At 32.2% G+C, this 26173-nt stretch overlaps 1 protein-coding gene across 1 annotated transcript; it reads left to right on the forward strand.

Moving 5' to 3' along the window:
• Nucleotides 1-25313, forward strand: LOC139529791 (arylsulfatase I-like). Its single transcript, XM_071325690.1, has 14 exons — nucleotides 1-808; nucleotides 2870-2981; nucleotides 8068-8119; nucleotides 9037-9140; nucleotides 11800-11906; nucleotides 12720-12784; nucleotides 13232-13336; nucleotides 14194-14257; nucleotides 16805-16902; nucleotides 17226-17362; nucleotides 18103-18161; nucleotides 18429-18534; nucleotides 22679-22980; nucleotides 24788-25313. The coding sequence occupies exons 1-14, from the start codon at nucleotides 709-711 to the stop codon at nucleotides 24955-24957; spliced, it is 1581 nt and encodes a 526-aa protein (XP_071181791.1). The 5' UTR covers nucleotides 1-708; the 3' UTR covers nucleotides 24958-25313.
• Nucleotides 25314-26173: the final 860 nt, after the last annotated feature.

Below are 26173 nucleotides of genomic sequence, written 5' to 3' on the forward strand. Positions count from 1 at the left end.
GTTAATAAAGTTTAAAGAATTTGATTTTCAATTTAACGGTGTAAGATCTGCGGATACTTAACTACTTAGTTTTTGAATAGGGATCTTTTAAATAACGAGTCTCTTGTGTGTCTTAAGAGTCGATGGTTGACAGGTGTACACCTGAACACGATAGTTATCTAAAAAACACTTAAAATTCGCTAGAAAAGTGACTAATTATATCAATTTGATCTGTAAGCACGTCGCATTCAGAACATTTTAATATTACAAATGCAGACCTCTTCTGAAGAACGATTTAAAAGTATTTATCTGGGTATTGACCTTTTGAGGTCAACCAGTTTAGTTTTACATAATATTGTTGACACACAAAAAGTTGTTAATCTATTGAACAATATCTGATATGTGATATATTAGTTATAAACACGCGACCTTTTGTGCTGTAAATCAACCAAGAAACCTGTATATATATAAACACACACTGTTAGCAGTATCTTTATAGTAACTATTTTGAGAGACCTGTCATAATCGTTCATTCCGAATTCGAAGTGTTTGTGATTAAAGCTAAAGATATTTCACATATCACTGCATCTATTTTTCATTTCCGATTTATTTTTTAAATATTTTATTTCCGATTTCCGAAATTTTAATTGAGGTACTTGGAATCTTAACTAACTGGATGTGATGACGACTGCCGGTGTTTGTTAAATTATTGTGAATTTCTCTCTGACAATGGATACTATATATTTATTTTATTTTATGGTGACAATATTTTCCTTAGTCTGTGCATATCGGAAACCAAATATCATATTTATTGTTGCTGACGACTTAGGTATGTATGGGTAAATAAAGCAACTATAAAAATATATCATTTATTCTGAAAAAGAGAGAGACCAGGGGTATTCTTATTGTAATGGAATTGATAAAGCATGTAAAATGATAAAAGATGTGGTATGATTCCCGAGAAGACAATTCTCCACAAAGAGACCAAATAAAACTGTAATTAACAGCTATAGGTTACCGTACGGCCTTCAACAATGAACAAAGCCCATACCGCATAGTCAGCGGTGTAGGTCTATATATATTTATAGGTGCTGTTTTATCCTTAGATTAAACTAAGATGTTTTAAAGAATTGAATATGTTAACTGAAAATTGTATGAATGTGTTATGATTTTGTCATGAAAATAAATTTGAATCGTGATTTCCGCAAGACTGGGGCTGTTTTAAATCCATGTCCGAACGTCTGGACCCTTAATCTTATGTTATATTTCCTATTTTGCAAATTCGGAATTTCAAAATATATCTATAACATCTCCTATATTAAACCCCCTGTGAGCTATAATCACAACTTAACGTTGTAATTTCAATTAAATTTAAATTATGGGAAAGTAGATAGATATTTTTATTATAAAGTATAACATTAGTTATTCAACATTACGCAATTGTAATGGTTTATAGCTACGTAATTTTAACGGCCTACCGCATCTAATGTAGAAAACAGACTCGCTGTATAGGATAATCAAAGGACGAATGTTTTGTTAATAAAATCACGTTTTGATGCAATGTCTTTTCATTACACTTGCACTATTGCACTATATGTCATATTCATAATTAACAATAAAGGGGGTCTCATTAGGGCATTAATCTATGGCTTCTTATATCATATACATACTCAAATAATAGACATTTGGTTGAGACAAGCAAAATATGGGGTCTGATGTAAGAAGTGGTCGCTCCTATAAATATGATGCATTGTTTTTCTGAGAACATTTAAATTTACGTGTTAATTTGTAAACCCAAGATATAATCTATGACTTCTTATATCATATACATACTCAAATAATAAACATGTGGTTGAGACAAACAAAAGATAGAGAACGGAAACCAGACATACGGACGTACGGACGGACGGGTAACACTTAATGCTCCCTCTAGTGATGACGGTGACATTCACATGTTCTAGTATTATTTGACGTTTGATAAAAGCGGAGAAATATGGGTTAGATTTAGTCCATTGACCGCATTACTCGAGATATAAGATATATACCGGGGTGATATAATCATTAACCTGTAACTAAGTACATAATCAAAGGGCAGAGTGTTCTCTTTTTAGAAACATTACACTTCGTTAGAATTTAACATGAAAAAGTTAATTATATGATATGTATCATTATAACTATAATGTATATACAAATAGTGTTTGTATTCACCCAAATGAACAGAAAAATCCCCATTTCAAAGATTAAGGAGAAAAGTTTGAAAAATATTCATACGGAGGCCAACAAATCATTGTCATTGGTTAAAATATTTCATTATTTACTTTTATTGATTTCTAAAACACAAAAAATGTACTGCTCTCGTGGGAAAAAAGGTTGATTAAACCAGTTTAATTCAAGTCTTAAGGGACATATTTAATATATTAATGTAAAATGCTAGAACTAGTTTAGACTCGTATTTATTCAAGAGCAGGTCTCAAGTCATGAACCTCGTCTTATCTAAGATGTTGGGTTTTTTTCGACAATCCGAAACTGTTTACTTCCCTGGCCGGGATTCAAACTCCTGCTACTGAGGTATCGTGGCATCAATTCGCCCTGCACTATGCCCTATACGCTAGACCACTCGACCACCTATAGGCTCTACAAAATAATAAAGTGGCCTCATGTTACCTTTCTTCCTCAGTTTTTATAAAGCGTCGTTACATAGTACATGATATATATAAAGCATGACGATGAAATATTTACAAATAATTTGAATCATCTATCGTAAATGATCTTACAAATAAATGTAGGATGCAGTCACAGAAATAATTATATTATAGGTTAGTCTGAACCAGTGCCAACTCTGCAACTCTACGACTATATATATATATATATTCATAACATATTCTTTTAGGTTGGAATGATGTCGGATGGAGAAATCCAGAAATAAAAACACCCAATTTAGACAGACTTGCCAAGAATGGAGTTATACTAAACTCTTCTTATGTCAGTCCCACATGTACACCGTAAGTTTGTTCATCAGTAAAAACTATATTGCTTTCGGTGCAGGTTTTATCCAGGGTATACAAATATTCATGTACACTTAAGGAATGACTGTAAAAAAAATCTGTCTATGAAGAAATAACATCAAAAATTTGGTGCACACTTAATTACGCGCGTAGCGGGTTATTTTAATGTGTGCACCACATTTGTTTATGTTAATTCGAATTGACAGAGAATATATTACAGTTAATTCTTATAAATTTATTCTAAATTTCATTTAAACTGGTGCAAATCTTGAAAAAACGTTGATGATGTCACAGTCACATGTATAATTATGTCTATGAGCTGATAGACAAAACACTGTCAGCCAATAAGAATACGCGTTACAGCCAAAATTAAATTATTTTAGAATATTGATTTTAGATAAAAAAAAATGTTTCGCTTTCATTGGTCTGACTTCTTGTTCGAGTTTTGATGCACGTTTTTCTCATTATTTATTTTATAAGCCATCAAATTTTGTATTATACTTTATATACCCAAATATTTTGTTTTCGAGCATCATTGAAGAGACATTATTGTAGAAATGCGCATCTGATGCAGTAGCATTGGTACTATTAATATTCTAGCATCGTCAGAATGTTTAAAATATTATTTATACGATCTTATAAGAACTAGAGGCTCTAAAGAGCCTGTGTCGCTCACCTTGGTCTATGTGAATATTGAACAAAGGAAACAGATGGATTCATGACAAAATTGTGTTTTGGTGATGATGATGTGCTTGTAGATCTTACTTTACTAAACATTCTTGCTACTTACAATTATCTCTATCTATAATGAACTTGGCCCATGCAGTAGTTTTAGTAGAAAATGTTAGTGAAAAATTGATTATGAAGGGTAATTACCCCTTAGGGGGTCAATTGACCATTTTGGTCATGTTTGACTTATTATTGGGTCTTATTTTGCTGTATTTTATTACTGTTTACAGTTTATCTCTATGATAATATTCAAGATAATAACAAAAAACGGCAAAATTTCCTTAAAATTACCAATTCAGGGGAAGCAACCTAACAACCGATTATCCAATTCATCTGAAAATTCCAGGGCAGATAGATCTTGACCTGATAAACAATTTGATCTCCTGTCAGATTTGCTCTAAATTCTTTGGTTTTTGAGTTATAAGCAAAAAACTGCATTTTACCCCGTATATTCTATTTTTAGCCATGGAGGCCATCTTGGTTGGTTGGTCGGGTCACCGGACACATTTTTTAAACTAGATACTCTAATGATGACTGTGGCTAAGTTTGGATAAATTTGGCACAGTAGTTTCAGAGGAAAGGATTTTTGTACAAGTTAACGACGACGGACGACGAACGCCGGACGCCAAGTGATGAGAAAAGCTCACTTGGCCCTTCGGGTTTTCACGTTTCGTAGTGAATACAAATAAACTGTAAATAAATTTCAACGATGTTTTTAGCTTTTTTTTTCTTTTTGGAAACTAGAGTACTTTCAACATGGACCGCGACGAAGACACCAATAAAAGTGTTCGTTCATTACAGAATCATGACACATAGAGTTGATATACGCATGTAAAACACGAAACAGTAATAGTTCTTCGATTTTGCTGTGACTATGGCATCGACGAGTAAGCGAGTTAAATCAGAATGACAAATGAATTTGAAGATAGAGCTATAAAAATGTGTCGATTATCAAAGATGTTGCATGTGCCTGAGACAAAGGTTTTATATATATGTTACAGTAAATACTTAGTAGGTGAAATTAGGAATTACATGTAATTACTAAAATTAAGGAATTACTTGTAATCCCCAATTCACTTAGTAAATACAAGTAATTCCTGAAATGGCCCAGTTATTACCAGTAATTACTAATTTTAAAATGATTTTTTACACCTATTTACTAACTGTTAAAATAATGTTGTAATATGGTCAGCTGATCAAAAGTTATGGTAATACTAACTATAGAAGATCAGTTAGTACCCTTCAACAGTGATCAGCCTAAAATGTTTCTTTTTGTTTGAGGAGAATATATTTAGCTATGAGATATAACAAAAAAAAATATGATTTTTTTTATTAAAACATTAATGAAAATGATATAGTGAAATTATAATCCACTTTTAGCAGTCAATGATCTGGTTCTATTTTACTAAAAAAAAGCTGAGAAAACCTGGTTGATGAGTTGTGCACTTGCAAGTGAATAATTGGACCTCATTGAATACGTATTCATGTATCCTTCAATTCAACCTCTAGCTGGAGATAGGTTACCGATGTATTCAGATTTAAAATAGTAAGGGTTTCGCGGAACCTTTATTTCGCCTACTTTTGCTGTTAGTCACAGGCTCAACAAAAATTGGAAAAAATATTAATATTTTCCTCCAGATACTATCTTTTTCGGAAGCTTCTGTCCAAATTTGGTTAAAATCCAAGATGGTTCATGAAATCTAATAAATGTTTTAAAAAACTTTAACCGCAGAGGGTATGTAATGTTACCTGGGAAAATAACGAAGTCCATTTATAAGGAATATACGAAAAAGGATTTTTTTACAAACTTTACTTCTGGATATTATCTTATGATCATTAACAAGCTTCTGTCCAAGTTTGGTAGAAATCGAGGATATTTTGAGAAAGTTATTAAAACTTTAAAAACTTTAACCACAATGTTAATGTAATGTTAACTGGCATAAAAACTAAGTCCATTTATAAGTAAAATACGGCAAAACTTTATTTTATTTTAACAAAATTTACTTCTTGAAAATTATATCTTATTTCTATTCAAGTTTGTTAGAAATCCAGGATAATTTTAGAAAGTCATCATAATTTAAAGAACTTTAACTACATATTGAATATGTGTGGACGCTGCTGACGACAGAATGGTTTGCTATGTCTCGCTTTTGCGACAAAAGTCGCAGGTTCGACAAAAAAACCCCACCCAGAATGACACAACTAAAAGTAAAAAAAAAAAAGGGATGGACCATTTAATTGACTTATTCAATCCAGAAAAAGATGATTCTTATACAAGTAAAAACTATGATAAAATTTTGTTGCCGGTATTAAAGCTTAATATTGGAGGTCTTGAACAACTCATTTAAAAGAGAAAAACAGAAATATTAAATGTGACTCATAACACCAACAAATTGTATAAATTTGTTTGTGAAGAATGTTAGCTTCATCATAACATTCTGACAAAAGGAGTCTTTTGTAAAAGGAATTTAACTTATGGATTTGGGCAAGTTTATATGCAAAGTATGCCTGATGGGATTTTAATTTAAAGAAATAATGAGATTTTAAGAATTATCAAAGATTTTTCAACCACATTTGGCATTATCGAATTTCTATAATCACAAAGATGTTGCGAAGTTGTCTTTAAACTTCTCACAAATGTTTTTCTTAATTTTGGATTGATATCATTGTCTTGCATGCTGAAAATGATTTTTTGGGAGCTTCAAAATTTAAATACAACCATTTTCCAGTTTCAATTCACAAACACCAAAGAGTATACCCTTTTAATTTGCCTTATATTCTGTAATCATTACTTAAGTAAGTACTAAAATACCCACCCTTTTACTTTCTTATTTGGTATCTTGAATTATATCTTTAATTTTAAAACAAAAATATCATGTTAGTAAATAGCTGTAAAAATGACAAAAAAAATCAGTGAATACCAGTAATCACTGAAACAACTAGTAAATACATGTAATTACTAAATTGGCTAGTAATTACAGGTATTTACTGAAATGTTTAGTAATTACGTGTAATTCCTAATTTCAACTATTTACTGTAACATATATACTAATACATTCCCCATTTCCATTCTCAATTTTAATATGTGATAACTGTTGTTTTGTGTTTGTAACTATGTGTTGTTTATTATATTTGTAAACGAATATTATATTACAATGATATTATATTATGCTCCTTGTGAGCCCATTTTATGGAAATAAAGCATCTTCTTCTTCTTCTTCTTCTTCTTCTTCTTCTTCTTCTTCTTCTTCTTCTTCTTCTTCTTCTTCTTCTTCTTCTTCTTCTTCTTCTTCTTCTTCTTCTTCTTCTTCTTCTTCTTCTTCTTCTTCTTCTTCTTCTTCTTCTTCTTCTTCTTCTTCTTCTTCTTCTTCTTCTTCTTCTTCTTCTTCTTCTTCTTCTTCTTCTTCTTCTTCTTCTTCTTCTTCTTCTTCTTCTTCTTCTTCTTCTTCTTCTTCTTCTTCTTCTTCTTCTTCTTCTTCTTCTTCTTCTTCTACTACTATATACTATAATTCTACTCTATGAGAGCAAACAATTTCAACACTGTTTTCGACCAGCAGTTTAGAGTGATTTCTATTTCTAAATAGTTACGTATTTTTAGTAAGAGTTATATTTGTTACTGACATTATCACTGTATATTCGTAAGACGTGCAGCACCATTAATTGATAACATCATAATGAATTGTTCTCAATATATCATATTTCAATTACGTACAAACTAATGTTACTATCTGTCAATTGCTTTTTACTTAAAATGACAAGCAGTTTAATCTGGCACATGGACTTTGGACTCAATTGATCATTTTCGTACGAAATTATGATTTTTGTTTCAACTTCCCTATGCTACCAAGAAATAACGAATATAAACTAAGTGTAGAACTATCTAAGTTATGTGTATACATAATATGCAATAATATTTTCAAAGACTTGTCTTCACATGGGGCAAGCCTTTACTATTTCTTTTATATGTGATAATATTTGTGATAAAATAGTAATTATTAAAGGATATTATCACAAGAAAAGTTTAATAGTACAAATTCATTGACCGATTTTCAGATGAAATTGTTAACACATTTTAAAAACAACATGATCTGGCACTAACAAAGTTTTCAAATAATTACAATTAGAATTATACAAAACTCTGGAGAAATAATAAAGCAACAAAAATTGGCGTAATACTGGTATATATTTCACGGACATTGTGTAGTAGGGATATTTAAGACATCAAATGGCATGTAGAGACAGCAAAAGACCGATAAAAAAAAAAAAAGAAGTCCAGTAATAACAATCTCTAATATATTTTACATCGAATCAGATATTAAATCAATGACTATATGAAGTTAGTTTATCTTTGCAGATCTAGAAACAGTATATTAACAGGAGTTTATCCATTTAGAGTTGGATTGCAGGTGAGCCTTCCCCTTTTTCTAACAATGTGTTCTCTCAAAAGTATTCGTTAATCTTAACATCTGGTAATGCATGACAAATCCACGTGTGATAGTTAAATCTTTAAACTTTAAAATGCGAGGTTGGCCGAGTATTTTAAACTAGTTTTAACTTCAATGTGTGACTTTTCAAAATGAATTTATTGAAATTTATGAAACTGGTCAGAATTAACAGATATTAAAGCAAATTGAAGATATCACTTTTACAAAAGAGGGACGAAAGATACCAAAGGGACAGTCAAACTCATAAATCTAAAACAAACTGACAACGCCATGGCTAAAAATGAAAAAGACAAACAGAAAAACAATAGTAAACATGACACAACATAGAAAACTAAAGAATAAACAACACGAAACTTCCCATCCACTGAAAGTTAATGTCTAATAAATCTGTTGAACATAAAGCTTTATCACAGACATGACAATTTCCCAATTGTAAACTTTCCTTAACAGAAAAGTTATCTTTTAGTGTTACTTATTGTACAATAGATACACACAAATATATATATATATATAATTACAAGTATTACTTCAGGCTTCTCAATATCTGTCAGTCTGATTCCTGCGTGATAAGCGAAAACAAGAAATATCATATATATTTATTTTATCATCTGCAAATAGATAAGTATCCAATTTCATTACTCCGAATATTTTGTCTCTTCGTGTTAATTTTTTTCATTCATATTTCCTTTTTATAATTTGGATAATTTTTTGTGTGGAGAAAACGTGTTCCTTAAAGAAAGAGAAAAGGTCAAAATGTGGAAAATAAAATGTGGGAAGGGTGAAATATAGACACAGGAGACAAAATTCGGTCTACCCATTTCATGTGCCTTTAAAAATGAGTTTCCAATGTAACCATACTATCTTATTGTATGTTTTAGCATAGTTCTTTACTACCTCAAGACACTAGACATCTGTCATTGGACACCCCGACCCTTCCAGAGAGACTGAAACATCTGGGATATTCTACTCACATGATAGGAAAGTATGTACACTATCATTAATAATTGATTGTTTTGTTTTGTTTATTAAGCCCAAAATCTGGTTTATTGATAATTGCTATGCATATTCTGGTCAACAATGGGTGCTGCGAATGGCATACTAAAATATCTCTGATCATGTGTGTACAAGATATAATTTTTGACATTTGGATAGGGCATGGGAAAAGTTGGGAGATAACATTTTTGCGATAAACATTAACCCATATTTGAATACATTTACACCCATTTAAATAGAATTTTTATTCATTTATGCTGGTCAAATTTTGACTGGTCAGTACAAATTCCTTTTAAACGACATTCAGGTCATAAAACATACATATCAATATAATAAAGTTATAAAAGGATTTACAATTTGAAAAGTTCAGAAATGATCGGTCCATTTACACTTTTATTAAAAATATCAACATAAAAGAATCTTTGATGGGACAGATGTTGTTATAGATTAGTATTGCCTCACAACTTTGATATTTTAATAATTTTACTACAAGGGGTACAAGATCACAAGATATATAACTATCATCAAAAAACGATGAAATATATTTCATAAAAAGTTAAAACGTTGTTACAATTCTATCTGCAGTCTTTTAACAATTGTGACGTCAGTCAGGGAAGAGTAAAGCTATTAATCGTCTTGACCTTTGACCACCCATCCTTTCAGAGTATTTTCGGCGATTAAGGGAATTATAGAGTATTCACGATTCAGGACTTCAAATTTGATTGTCAAGTTACTTAGTATTCACTTATAGAAGGAATTCCTGTTAAGTATGTACGCATTTCCTGGCATCATCATGTCAGTGTTTGGCCAACGTCATTTTGTTTTTAACATACATTGTAATTGTAAAAATGTTGTTACCAATATAAAATGCGTGCATTGAATATAATGTCAACTTTTTTTACATTTCCTTCGCACAAGTTTCATTTCTCCATTTTAAGATAAATATAACAGCAGCATGTGATTTTATATATGAGCACATAGACGTATAAACCAAACTTCCATTTTCATATCGAAATCCCATTTATACAAACTGATTACACCTAATCTTAAATACAACCTGCAATAATTTAATACAAAAATATATAAAAACCCCAACCTGAACAATCGAGAGAATGTTGGGTGTATTCAGCCATGTGATGATATCAAACCAAAGAAACAAACAACCAAAAGACGTCATTCGTATACTCTCAATGATCATCACAAATTAAACGGAACATCTAAAGAACAAATCTTCAACAATTATTTTTCGGTTACTGTTTTGTTTAGACATAAGACTTTTATTTAAACACTATCTCTGGTAGATAATTGTTTCACAAGGCATCATCCAACATCTCACTTTTTTATAACGATATCTTTCAGTCATACTTTACTAGCCTTCATTACTAATGGTTATATTGTAGAAAAGGGGGTGTCCTTATTAGGTTGAGTGTACTGTATGAACAAAAGGCTATGTGGACTATACGCTCGACAGAAATTATCAAAACAACAAAAATCCCCAAAACATCTAGATGTTATCATACGGTCTTCAGTCCCTTGTAATCCGTTAAACGTTAAACGCAAAAATGAAAAGGGGAGAGTTTTGTTTATCAGACTTAAAAAATACCGTTAAATAGTCACAGAACCGTTTTGTATACAATGACAACCATCGAAGTTTTAACCTCACGACAGTTTATTTTATTTGTTTGAAAAACAATCGGAGGTTATGAAGGTCAATGACTCTTCGCTTCTTAACATTGAATAGCCATTGGTCATCCTTTAAACTCCAGATTGTATCCAGTAGAATAGAAGTACTAAGTATTTGTTTATACAATATACGTGGGTCAGTTTGTAAATAGTTTAGATAAAAAGAAATCACGCCATCACTTGACCGTTTATTGCCAGGTTTTACACAAATTAGGTCTGTATGAGGTCATCGACCAACCAGAATTTGGACATTTTTTTGCCAGTGACCTTTTGCACTCACCACTATCAATTTTCTTCTTCCTCAACTACTGGTCACGGGAAATACAAAAATGATTGTATACATATTTCATGCATGAAAGAAGGAAGGATATTCTATCAAATATCTTCTGCATGCGTATTTAGCGAAATATGAATCCAAGAATGTATTAGGTATACTTCAATGACACAGCAGCCCAAAGACAACAATCTACCATGTACACTAGATGTTCGAAAAAAATGATAACAAAAAATGTTTTCGTTTTGTGTATATTTAACCAGATTTCGTTGGTTGCTGCCCACTATATCAATTTTACGATTATTGTTTTATACAAAGTAAGGCGGAACTTCGGTCTGCAAGTATATAAATAGTTTAGCTTCATTGTTACTAGCAAGTCGTCAACTCTGATGTTGTGAGTTTTAAATTAAACATGAATTGACCAGTATTTGCTTTTTATTTTATGGTTTTCACTGGACACTCCGTCCCCCTCCCCGCCAATCAAACTGACCACGATATAACCAAGAGTGTTGTGGCGTTTAATACCAATTTAAAAAGCAACTAATCAATCTCAAATGAGGCTGTTGAAATTTTCGTTTTAATTGACATGACAGTTAGTTACATTTGGTTTCTGCTTGATAGTTGTCTCATTTGCATCATACAATATCTGTTCTTTTAAGGTGACAATTTATGTTTGCTTCATGTTCTTCAGATGGCACCTAGGGTTCTGTGATTGGAAGCACACACCTGTACATAGAGGTTTTGATTCATTCTTAGGATTTTTGAATGGCGGCCAGGATTACTACAAGCATAAAAAAGGTAAGCGGTTGTCAAAACAATTCTATAAAAATGAAATAAGATAAAATTTACATACTAAAAAATACTCTGTTTTTCCTTATTTTTAAAGATTAACAGAAAGATTTTTTTTCTTTCTTCAATAAAATGAAATATTTCTAACGATATGTTGTCCTGGTATCTATGATAAGTTTATTTACAACCACTGCTGGGTCAATGCCACTGTTGGTGGAGTTTATATCACCCGAGTAGTCAGCACTTCTGTGTTGATATGGATTATCATTGATATGGTGATAATCATAAGTTAACTGTTTACAAAACTTTTAATTTTTGAAATACTTAGGCATTTCTATCTCAGGAAAAGATGATTTTAGCTGTATTTGGCAAAACTTTTAGGTATATTTGGTCCTCAATGCTCTTCAACTTTGTACTTTATTTGGTCGATTTATCTTTTATTGATTCGAGCGTCACTGATGAGTCTTTTGTAGACGAAACGCGCGTCTGGCTCAAAAATAAAATTTCAATCTTGGCAGAGACATATATGTATTATGTATATGTATATGTCTCTGATCCTGGTATCTATGAAAAGTTTATTGTTACAGTATATATGAATGACTGTATGCGTCTGAATATGTGATAACTTTATTCAGTCCACCCCTATCGGATAGGTTATAAACATGGCTTTAGCTAACACCACAATTTCATTTTTCTAAGAATAAATTTGAACCAATGTAAATATCAGTGCTGTTTTTATTTTTATTCTAAAGATATCTATGATATAAATTAATAATACTTGTGTTTATTTACAATAACTTGACGTATATTTGTTCGTTTCAGAGAATACCTATGATTTTTGGTTGAATAAAACAGTTTATTATCCTCCAAAGGGAGAATACTCTACGGTAAGACAAGCATGTAATGAGTTTTCCCTTTTTGTTTGTTGGCTACTTGCATGGTTGTTTTCTTGTCAACATTTATAAAAAAACCATATTTTATTGTTGCAGTATATATGATATAATATTTCTCGCTACATTGAAGACCTGTTGGTGACCCTCTGCTGTTGTTTTTTATTTGGTCGGGTTGTTGTCTCTTTGACACATTCCCCATTTCCATTCTCAATTTTATTTTATCACAAATTCAAAAGCTAGATTTTTTTATAAAATTGAAAGCTAGATTAAATCTTTACCAATTTTCTATGGGGAAACATTACGTCCTCTATGAAACGTTAATTAATCAAATAATCAAAGTTTATTAAAAAAAAAGAAGAGAAACACATTTAGTAAAATACAAGGCATCTCGAGAACTTATATATTTTACTTATATTGTTTCCAATTTACTTATCTTTTCAGAAAACGTTTACTCGGAGAGCAGTTGACCTTTTCAGACAACACAAAGGAAAAAAGAATCCAATGTATTTGTATCTATCCTACCAGGCAGTTCACACTCCTCTTCAAGTATGTTCATTCATGATAATCTAAATAATAACATTAGATGTTACGATGATGTATGTTTCATTATCATACATAATTTTGATTTCCTAACACCAATCTCGCGATGAATTTACAAAAAGAAGCATTCAATGCTGGATTAAAATATAGAACTCGGATTTCATTATACGGTATAGTATAAAGAAGTCCTAGTTCTATATTTTAATTAGTTTGAATCATTTTCAGGGAAAAGTATATTTGAGCCGGAATTTCCAAGAAATATTCAGTCTAAAAATGATGGTGTTTTAAATGTTATTTGCTAGCCTAGTCTGTTACAGTATCTTAATCCTGTTTGCGCGTCTGTATCTAAATCTCATGCCTCTGATAGCAGTTTAAATTTTTCTCCAAGTAGTTTTATAGGTAATGTCATCATCGTTCGATCGACCACCACATATACCACTGCGTTGCCATATAGCACAAGGATAATGCATATGATATTTCCTTTGTATATCTTCATCTCTACAATGACAAAGTTCAGGTTAAGGCAAGAAATTTTAAAAGGTATCCACTTGATAACAATAATACCCCAGGGACAGACCTTGAATTCGACGCTGTGTAATGTATATACACCCTTAAGATGAAATGGTAATTGCCGTAGAATTGCAATAATTTGATAATAATGTAGATTAGAATGCCTCTAAACGGGTTAACAAAACACATGTTGTTCTGAAACCATCATAGAGATTCGATTATAAAATCATTCTTTAAAAGTAAAACATGTCCCATTGGTGGCCTTCGGCTGTTGTCTTCTCTATGGACGGGTTGTTTTCGATTTGACACATTCCCTAATTCCTTTCTCAATTTTATTCCCTTTGATATTTCAGGTTCCAAAGAAATATGAGCGTATATACAAACACGTTACAAATAAGGATCGACGTACTTATAACGGTAAATATAAATTTATTGCTAATACATTTGGGTTTTATAAATCAAGGGCAATTACAGTTCATCATGCGTCATTTCAGAGTGTAAACATCCACATGTATCATATATTAAAAGATAAAAGGTTGAAACACCTTTCACGAACTGCATTTCTAACTCCTCTACCATCACTGCTGGTAAGCGGATAGTTACCGAAAATGGGAGACAACTCTAGGGATAAATTTTTCTTTTCCGATTTTCGTGCAGTAAAAGACTTATTTGAGCCGAACTGCTTGTCACAAACATACTAATCATGAGTGCGTTGTTATTGAAATCAAATTTGACACATAAAACAGTCGTTCAAACATTCGTGGATGATGGTCGTAACTTTAAATTGTGATGGTCGTAATGTCAACTATAGTAGTTTGGATGATGGTCGTAACCGACATAAGATGGTCGTAACTTTGAAAGATGACCGTAACTCAAGTATCTAGACGAACTTTTATCAAATTATTTTTAAAGTACTGTGCACATAACCATGGTAATAAACTCAGTTGATATATAAAGTTTACTTTTAATTTGTTACTCTGATAATGGTATGCAGAAATTAAGTTAAAGAATTATCAAACATACATTTTTGATATATTCCAAACGAACATCATTTAGGAGTAACAGTGAAAACCAATCAACTCGCATTAAGCCAAATTGAATGTTAGGGTTGAGTATTAATATATATTTTTTACTGTACGTTAAGGCATCAAATTGTTGAATACATGTGTATTCCCTCATATTTTCTGTTAGATTTTGTTTTGTTTACGACTTTTTATTACCTGCAATCATGTCGGCAGATGACATTTTTGAACGTACAATTTTGAACATTCATCGTAATTTTTAATCAGCTTTCAGTTTTTATAAACCATTGGCTTTCAAATATTCGGCTTTTGGTCGTTCATGATTAATAAAAACCCACAAATGCCTGGTGTTTTTAACGTGTTGTCTTTATTTTTTATCGATTGCATGACGATCTTGAGGTATATCATTGATATTTGTTCTATGTATAGGTACGGAATAAAAACTTAATTCATGGGGTCGCAATGAACATTGTGTTAACCTTGAAAGTAGGAATATTGTTGATATATATTTTACAATGCTACACGCGTTGAATTAAAGAGTAAGATCAAATATTAGTAGTTTATACCCAGGCTTGTAGCCAGGATATATTACAAGGTAGAACTAAATGTACTGCAGCAACTATCACAGGCTTCCACAATGAATCAGTTATTGTAATTCCTCGAAGGTTATTAAGATTGGATGCATCGTTCCCTTTATGAATTAGGAATAAAAACCTTTGGTCCAGGGTTCATGGTATTTTCCATCAGAAAGACAAAGATGTATAGCAAATAGCATGGTACCAATAGGCGTATTCAGAATGTTCTAAAACCACGGATTATAAATATACCTGAACTTCGACATTGCACTTTATAATCACACTGCACTTTTTGCTACCAAATGAGAATACGACTTCTCAAAATCCGGGCTAAGAATAAGGCGTATGTATAAAGTTTATCTTTCCAAAAGATGCTAAATATATAAAGAAAATAAATCAGGATAAACTGTTATTTCAAGTGATGTCAAATTTGTTAAAAACGCCTTTTCTTGATTCGTAACTAAGAATGATCATAACCAGAGCTGTGTTTCTTGTTTTAGAATGAATTCTCCGCTTTTGAGAAATTTATATTGTTATTGAATTTAACCGCTTATAACTATTTGCCTCTTGGTTAATTTTATACATTATATTTAAGTAACAGTGACTGGTTATTTAATTTTGTATTGTTTTTTTCTCGATTCGTTCAAATTTTCTTCCCTTTCGCACTTTACAGGTACCCCTCTCTTCACCCCTTTTAGATTTTTATTATTTGGTGAAATTAATTTCACAAATATATCATATTATATATTCATATAATAAAAGACACGTTTAAAACTCTTGACTTGTCTTATTCGTTCCTATCTAATAAAGAGTTACGACCATCACAATTTTAAGTTACGACCATCCTGAACAGTTTTGTTGTTTTAGTTACGACCATCATGCTCGAATTATTAAATGACTATTTTACGAAAATTGAAATGTTTTTATGTATCAAATTTTGTTTCACTATCAACGCACTAACGATTAGTATGTATGAGACAAGTGGTTTGGCTCAAATAAATCTTTTACTCGCGGCACGAAAATCGGAAAAGAAAAATTTATCCGTAGAGTTGTCTCCCATTTTCGGATGGTCGTAAGTGACGACCAACCGCTTACCACCAGTGTACCATTAAAACCATACTTTTGTATTATTATAACAGTCTGATTTGTATTGTCTATCATCTCATAGACACTATTTGTCATGTGACCGTGACGTCACCAACGTTTTTCCATGATTTATTTCTTAAAATGGAATTAGAATTCAATTAAAGGACTTACAATAATATTTGTTCTGTGTAGTGAAATCATAAAAAATGTGGTACACACTGAAAAACCCACGTAGCTCCTTAAACACACATCACACATAATGTTAGTTTATACTATTACAGGAATGGTAACGGCGATGGACCAATCAGTTGGCACAATTCTCTCTGCTCTTAGGAAATACAAAATGCTGGGAAATACAATTATTGTATTTACAACTGATGTAAGTTACTGGTTGAAAGCCTCGTCATGACTTTGAATTGAACAACAGCAATACAAGTGTTATTCATTTGTTTTTTTTTTCTTGTGTCCTGAAAGAATAACCTTATTTTTCTTTCCACCAGTTAAGGACTACAGGTATTTTATAAATCTAAGCATGAGATTGTATCCCCCCCCCCAAAAAAAAAAGAAGAGAAAAAAAGTAAAGTTTTATAATTGCCATTTCTAGTTATTTTAGATTTAAAGATTAAAGATGAGTAAGTATAAAGCTGTATCACATAAGCTTTCTTTATTTGTTTTTTTTAAATACTTTATTTTTATGTTCAGAATGGAGGAGCAGCAAATATTGCCGGAAGTAATTTGCCTCTCCGTGGGTCTAAGACGACATTGTGGGAAGGTGGTACCCGTGGGGTTGGTTTTGTGTATAGTAAGAGATTGTTCAAGAGGAAATACGTTCATGAAGGGTAAGTAAAGTCTTGTTAAAAAAAGAAATTATGAGGGTAACTAGTGTCCAGGGAAACACATGGTCATGACTATTACCGAAGGAAGTAAAGACGTATGAAACAACCCACAATCCTATACACAAAACACTACATATAAGTACCTTGGAGACACATATATTGTATTTCTTATATATATTTCACGGGGTTCTGCTAAAATGTTCGTACTTAAACGAGAAGTTCACAATAGGAAATTAAACAGTTCACCTTAGTATAAACACCAGAAGAGAGCACACACAGCAATTTTGAGTTGAGAAATTTATGTACATTTTGAGTATTGATAAGCAAATATACAAATGACATTGTTAACCAACATCAACATTCGGTTGAAAGGAAAGCTGTTTTTTGTCTTTAGGTGCACATTCATTCATTTTGATATCTCCTTTGAACAAAACCAGGACTCCCAAAAATAAATACGTTATGAAAGATGTAAGATAAACAAAACATCTCTTTTGGCAGTTTTAATCACTAATGTGTACCACCAGTACTGCATATAGCGGTCTTTTCAATTTCATTTGTTTTGTAAACAAGTAAATCATACAGAGAATCTGATGGTGATGAAACAATACGACAATCCTTAAATAGTCCAATAGAAGCATACATTAAGAATGTGTTGAACTTTCTTCGGTTGCAACGCTCTTTCTTCATCATTTTTTTGAAAATGACTGTTGAGGTATTTACAATATGATTAAAATACTTTTAAGGTTGTTCCATGCTGTTGATTGGGTACCCACATTATTAGCTGCTGCTGGTGGTAAACAAGGTAGGTTTTTACTTAGTTTAACAATTGTGAACAGTTTCATTGACAACACAGGTTTCAATGCTCTGAATTTTCAACCAACACTTTTACGCAAATCATTAAATCGATACATTTCCATTTGGTGTAGAATCCAATACTGGTAAGGGCTCTTTGTCAAGTTATCATATTTATTTTATAATATCGCTTTAACTTGCCCAAAAATCTAAATACTAAATACTACTAAATATATAAAATATCTGTGAGCATATATATCTTTTTCTATGATTTAAGACAAGAAATTAGATGGAATAAACCAGTGGCCTATGTTACGTGGAGGTAAACCATCAAGAAGAAATGGATTCGTCTACTCTATAAGTGAAACAAGTGCAGCAATACGGTAAATATTATTTTTACACTGTTTAATGCATGATTCATATTGAGCAGGATTTGCTAACTCTTCCGTAGCACATTAATATGTGTGACTCTGTCTTTGGTTTTCTATGTTGTGTTTAGCGTACTGTTGTTTGCCTTTAAGTATGTTTTCCCATGGCGTTGTCAGTTTATTTACGACTTATAAGATTTAATGTCCCTTTGGTATCTGTCGCCTCTGTTTTGATTATATCATGATGTTCACTTTTGTTTCTTATATGTATACAGTGACTATAATCACAGAGATAAAATCATACTATGCATAATGTTAATGAGTCTGAAACCCAATTAACTAATAAACCAAAAAAGACAACATTATTTCTTGTTTATACTGTGTAAAACTACTTTGACTCAAACAAGCATTTCTACGTTTTGTATTTTATGGCCATTGACGTAATACATTATAATTAGTTATCAAAGGTACTAGGATTATAACTTTGTACGCCAGACGCGCGTTTCGTCTACACAAGATTCATCAGTGACGCTCATATCAAAACATTTATATAAGCCTGGCAATATTGATGATTTATTACAACCACAACGACGATGCTGGTGGTGGATGTTAAGTCCCCGAGATATAAGAAGATGAAAATGTTAACAAATATTACTGACTTTCTATTTAGTAAAAATAATATTCATGATACTTCAATCTATTTTTCTACCGCAGGAATAAATTACCATAGCTGAATTTGGCAAAAATTTGGTTCCTCACTGCACTTCAACTTCGTACTTTATTCTTCCTTTTTAACTTTTTTGATTCGAGCTCGAGTATAGATGAATCTTCTTTTGTAGACGAAACACGAGTATGTTGTACCAATTCTTGATCTTGGTACCTATGACGAATTGGTCCTTACTACTCTTCAACTTACTTCTTGTTTGACTTTCTCACTATTTTGATATGAGCGTCACTGATGAGTCTTATGTGGACAAAACGCGCGTCTGACATATTAAATTATAAGCCAGGTACCTTTAATAACTATTTACACCACCGGGTCGATACCGCTGCTGGTGGACGTTGCAAAAGTATTAATTTTTTGAAATACTAAGGATTTTCCTATCCCAGTGATAGATTACCTTAATAGCCGTATTGGGTCACCAATACTCTTCAATATTGTACTTGATTGAATTTTTCACTATTTTAATCTGAGCCCTCATATATATGAGTCTTATGTAAACGAAACGCTCGTTTTACGTATCAAATTATAATCCTGGTGCCTTTGACAACTATGCACACCACTGGGTCGATGCCACTGTTGGTGAACGTTTCATCCCCGATGGTATCACCAGCCCAGTAGTCACGCTTCGGTGTTGACATGTATTTCAATTTTATATGATCATTTTAAGCTCACCTGGCCCGAAGGGCCAAGTGAGGTTTTCCCTTCACTTGGCGTCCGGCGTCCTGCGTCGTCCGTCGTCGTCCGTCGTCGTTAACTTTTACAAAAATCTTCTCCTCTGAAACTACTGCGCCAAATTTAACCAAACTTTGTCGCAATCATCATTGGGGTATATAGTTTAAAATATGTGTCCGGTGACCCGGCCATCCAACCAAGATGGCCGCCACGGCTAAATATAGAACATAGGGGTAAAATGCAGTTTTTGGCTTATAACTCAAAAAGCAAAGCATTTAATGCAAATCTGACATGGGGGTAAAATTGTTTATCAGGTCAAGATATATCTACCCTGAAATTTTCAGATGAATCGGACAACCCGTTGTTGGGTTGCTGCCCCTGAATTGGTAATTTTATGGAAATTTTGCTGTTTTTATACGCCCGTCAAAATTTTGACGGGACGTATTATGGTATACATATGTCCGGTGTCCGTCCGTCCGTCTGTCTGTCTGTCTGTCCGTCCGTCTGTCCGTCTGTCCGGCGTAAACATGTCGCACCGTAACTTGAGAACGACTTATCCAAATTTCATGAATCTTAACATAGTTGTTTCTTATGATGGTCAAATGATCTGTATACATTTTGGTGAAAATAAGATTAAAACTTTTTGGGTTACGGCACTTTGTAACTAAAACAGGGGTGTGTTTTTTTCACATGTCGCACCGTATCTCAAAAACGATTCTTGATTATGGCTTAAAACTTAAAACACTTCATAGTTATATTAATCTTAATATCTGTATACTTTTTGGTGATGATTAAAAATTTAATTTTGAGTTATTGAGTATTTTGTAAAAAAAAGGGGGAGGTTTTTTTTACATGTCGCACCATATCTCAAAAATGATTTAGGATTATTTCTTAAAACTTTACACATGTCTTTGTTATATTAATCTAAAGATCTGTATACTTTTTGGTGATGATTCAAAATTTCATTTTTAAGTTATTGAGTATTTTGTAAAAAAGGGGGAGGTTTTTTTTTTCATGTTGTGCCGTATCTCAAAAACAATTTATGATTATTGCTTAAAACTTTACACACTTTTTTGTTATATAAATCTAAAGATCTGTATACTTTTTGGTGATGATTCAAAACTTTATTTTGGAGTTATTGAGTATTTTGTTAAACAGGGGAGGGTTTTTTTTACATGTCGCGCAGTATCTCAAAAATAATTTATGATTATTGCTTAAAACTTTACACTCTTCTATGTTATATTAATCTAAAGATCTGTATACTTTTTGGTTTTGATTCAAAATTTTATTTTAGTGATATTTAGTTTTTTTGTAAAAAAAGAAAACAGGGATGGGGGTTTCACATGTCCCGCCGCATCTCAAAAACAATAAATGCATGGTTATTGCTTAAAACTTTCTCAGAAACTATTTATGATTATTGCATAAAACTTCCACACAAGACGTCGGGCGTATCTTGCGCTCATGGCGCAGCTGTTTATTGGTTATTATCTTGAATATTATTATAGATAGAGATAAACTGTAAACAGCAATAATGTTCAGCAAAGTAAGATTTACAAATAAGTCAACATAACCGAAATGGTCAGTTGACCCTTTAGGAGTTATTGACCTTTATAGTCAATTTTTAACCATTTTTCGTAGTAATCTTTTACAAAAATCTTCTCCTCTGAAACTACTGGGCTAAATTAATCCAAACTTGGCCACAATCATCTTTGGGGTATGTAGTTAAAAAAAATGTGTCCGGTGACCCGGCCATCCAACCAAGATGGCCGCTACGGCTAAATATAGAACATAGGGGTAACATGCAGTTTTAGGCTTATAACTAAAAAATCAAAGCATTTAGAGCAAATCTGACGTAATCAAATTGTTTATTATGTCAAGATCTATCTGCCCTGAAATTTTCAGATGGATCCGACAACCGGTTGTTGGGTTGCTGCCCCTAAATTGGTAATTTTAAGGAAATTTTGGCGATTTTTGTTATTATCTTGAATATTATTATAGATAGAGAAAAACTGTAAACAGCAATAATGTACAGCAAAGTAAGACCTAAAAATAAGTCAACATGACCAAATTGGTCAATTGACTCCCTAAGGAGTTATTGTCCTTTATAGTCAATTTTAAACAATTTTCATAAAATTTGTAAATTTTTACTAACATTTTCCACTGAAACTACTGGGCCAAGATCACTATAGATAGAGATAATTGTAAGCAGCAAGAATGTTCAGTAAAGTAAGATCTACAAACGCATCACCAACACTAAAACACAATTTTGTCATGAATCCATCTGTGTGTCCTTCGTTTATGATATGCACATAGACCAAGGCGAGCGACACAGGCTCTTTAGAGCTTCTATTTATAAATTTACTGCTAGCAAAAGTATTTACTATTCGAAATACTAAAAACTTTCTTATCTCAGGCATATATTACCGTAGCCGTATTCGGCACAAATTCCACAACTTTTGGGATTGTTGGGTCCTCAATGCTCTTCAACTTTGTACTTGTATTTTGATCTTAGCGTCCCTGATGAGCATTATTTAGACGAAAAGTGCGTCTGGTGTATCAAATTATAAGCCTTGTGTTTCTTGATAACTATTATATATATCTACAAATTAGACTTCTTAATTCCGCCATTAAGATAGAAAAGGTAACCCAATTTAAACAACAAAAGATTAATGATTTTTTTTTAATACTGTATCTTTCTCTTGAACATGTATGTCGTGTGTAAATCAAGTTAACATTTCACCTCATGTGTTGGTTTTATTTCAGAATTGGTGACTACAAACTTATTGTAGGAAGTCCAGGAATTTATAACCAATGGTTTACAATACCCAAAACTAAGTCGTTCTGTAACAGTGGAGAAGTCGCCGAAGATATATTTTTATACGATAATTTGAATAATGCTGTCCGAAATATAAAGAGTTACATCAGTTGGTTTGGAAGTACATTGCCTGGATATTCTTATTGGCGACATTATAAACGATTGCATGCTCTACAGAAGTGTAAGCAGAAGGCTAAGAAAGAAAGACAGAAGTGGGTGTTTCCTAAGTTCCTGTTATATAACATAAAAGGTATGAAAATAGTGAAATCTATCTTAATTATAGACTGATTGTATCGCTATAAATTAAAATTTCAGCGGTATACACACAGGAAACCAGAATGTAGACACCACTTAATATTCAACATACAATGAAATATTCTCATACAATATGTAACGAAATATTCTCATTCAATATGTAATATTCTATATACAATAAAATATTCTCATACAATATGTAATATTCTATATACAATGAAATATTCTATATACAATGAAATATTCTACATACAATATGTTATAGTCTACATACAATATTATATTCAACATACAATTTATTCTACATACAATGTAATATTCTGCATACAAGGTGATATTCTACATACAATGTAATATTCTCCATACAAGGTAACATTCTACATACAATGTAATATTCTACATACAATGAAATATTCTACATACAATGTAATATTCTACATACAATGAAGTAATCTGTATACAATTTTTAACCGGATTTTTGTGACAAAAATGTCGGTTATTGATTTGGGGATGTACGGCGGGCGGGCGGTCGGTCGGGCGGGTGGGCGGGCGTTCGTCATTCAAATGTTGTCCGTGCATTAACTCATAAACCGTTCAACCAAAGCTTTTAAAATTTTAATATGTTGTTACTGACAACTAAATGAAGGTCAAGTTCAATAATGGCGATTTTGACTTTTACCGTTCAGGAGTTATGGTTCTTGAAAGATTGAAAAATGGAGTTTCCAGTCGTGTCCGTGCATTTACGCATGAACTGCTTTACCAAAGCTTTCCAAATTTTAATATGTTGTTACTGATGACAAAATAGAGGTCAAGTTCAATAATGACGATTTTGACTTTTACCGTTCAGGAGTTATGGTTCTTGAAAGATTGTGAAATGGCGTTTCCATTCACGTTGTTGCATTTACTCATGAACCATTCAATCTAAGCTTTTCAAATTTTAAGATGATGATACTGATGACAAAATGGAGGTCAAATTTGATATTGACGATTTCCACTTTCACCATTCATCAGTAATGGTTCTTGTGATATTGCCAGGACACAAATAAATATTAATAAATCCGGTTTGCTGTCGTTGTGACAGCCTCTTGTATATTCTTCATACAATGTAATGTTCTACATACAATGTAACATTCTACATACAATGTTAAAAGTAAAATCACAAAAATACTGATCCCCGAGAAAATTCATAACAGAAAGTCCCTCATCAAATGGCAAAATTAATAGCTTAAAATACATCAAACGAATGGATAACAACTGTCACACTCCTGACTTGGTACAGGTATTTTGTAATGTAGACAATAGTGGATTGAACCTGGTTTTACAGCTAGCTAATTCTCTCACTTGTATGACAGTCACATCAAATTCCACTGTATCGACAACGATGTGTGAACAAAACAAACAGACATAATAGGTAAAAATGTCGAAAAGACAGCAGTCAACATTGTTTAATAATCTTAATCTCTAAATCAAACATGCAAATATGTAACAAAAAAGCACAGAATGACGTATAGACCAAGCATATTAGCCAAAATTAAAGACAAGAATACACAAAGTTACCATAACACAATGACGGGATGTATAAGTACAGAACCACGTCATATATGCAACAAAAAAAACACACAAAGGAAATATTCCACATACAATGATTTTCTACACATAATGAAATATTCGTCGTACAAAGCAATATATCAAAAATGTTTAAAATTTGCACATTATGCACCGAATAAATATTCGAATTCAATTGATTTGTTTTACATTTCAATAAACAAAACACATTTGACACTATTTTTTTTTTGTTATAGAGGACCCTACAGAAACCAAGAATCTTGCCGGAAGTAAACCAATGATATTCAGAAAGTTAAAAAGTCGTTTGGAGAGGTACTGGAAAAGAGCTAAGATTTTCCCAAATCAATCTACATTCAGTGATAATACTGGAAAAGTCAATGGAGTATGGACACCTGGCTGGTGCTAAATGTTAGAACATTTGAATTCACGGTTATTAGCTTAAATTTACAAACGACTGGCTTACGTTTGGATTTGAAAAAACTTGAATAGCAATGCTAATTTCAGAAACATGTTTTGAGTATTATTAGATGAGTGTGCAGAATGAAAGTTTTGGACTGATTGCTGATTGCGTTACGTCATCACCGTTTAGAAGTTCTAAATATAGTTTGTTAATTCGACAATCATCCTTGCTTCACAATGTCAGTAGAGTGTTACTTATATATATGTAGGACAGTTGTGTCTCAACAAGAAGAGGTTATAATCTGATCGTTACTGTATAAAATAGTTCAGATTTTTATTTATAAAAATATTTTCTATATTTCATATAATCTTCTATCATGTTGCCATTGTTAACTATTCTTAAGATGTGCATACTCTTCCGGAGCACATGAGATCATTCCCGATCATGCTGACATTGTTAATTTAGCTTTAGATCCACATACCCTTCCGGAACACCTGAGATCATCCCCGATCATGCTGCTATTGCTATTTCATCTTTCGATTTGAATACCCCGATCAAACTCACATTGTTAACTTAGATCAAGATTCGCATACCCTCCTGGAAAACCTTAAATCACCCAGATCATGCAGTCATTGCTTACACATTTTCAGAATGGAATACCGTCCCGGAGCACCCGATCATGCTGCCATTGCTAAATAAAGGCAACAGTAGTATACCGCTGTCAAACTCATAAATCCATGGACAAAAAACAAAATCGGGATAACAAACTAAAACTAACACATAAGATATAAGAGGGAAACAACGACACAACACTACAATGTAACACACACAGAAACGGACCAAGCATCAGACAAAATCCCACGAGAAAAACAAATATAACATCAAAACCAAATACATGAATTTGGGATAGACAAGTACCGTGACACGTCTTATCGCAATGTGAATTTACACTCAAAATTAAGAGAAAACAAACGACGCAACGTTAAAATGTAACACACACAGAAACGAACTATAATATAACAATGGCCATATTCCTGACTTGGTACAGGACATTTTTAAAGAAAAAAAATGGCGTGTTGAACCTGGTTTTGTGGCATGCCAAACATCCCCTTTTATAGCCATGTGAAATATAACATTAAAATGACAAATCAACACCACAGGACTACAATATAAATAAATTGGAGAATACAATTGACAAAGAAACACACGAACAACAGCCAAC

The sequence above is a fragment of the Mytilus edulis genome, chromosome 7, assembly GCF_963676685.1.
Source record: "Mytilus edulis chromosome 7, xbMytEdul2.2, whole genome shotgun sequence".
Classification (NCBI taxonomy): domain Eukaryota; kingdom Metazoa; phylum Mollusca; class Bivalvia; order Mytilida; family Mytilidae; genus Mytilus; species Mytilus edulis.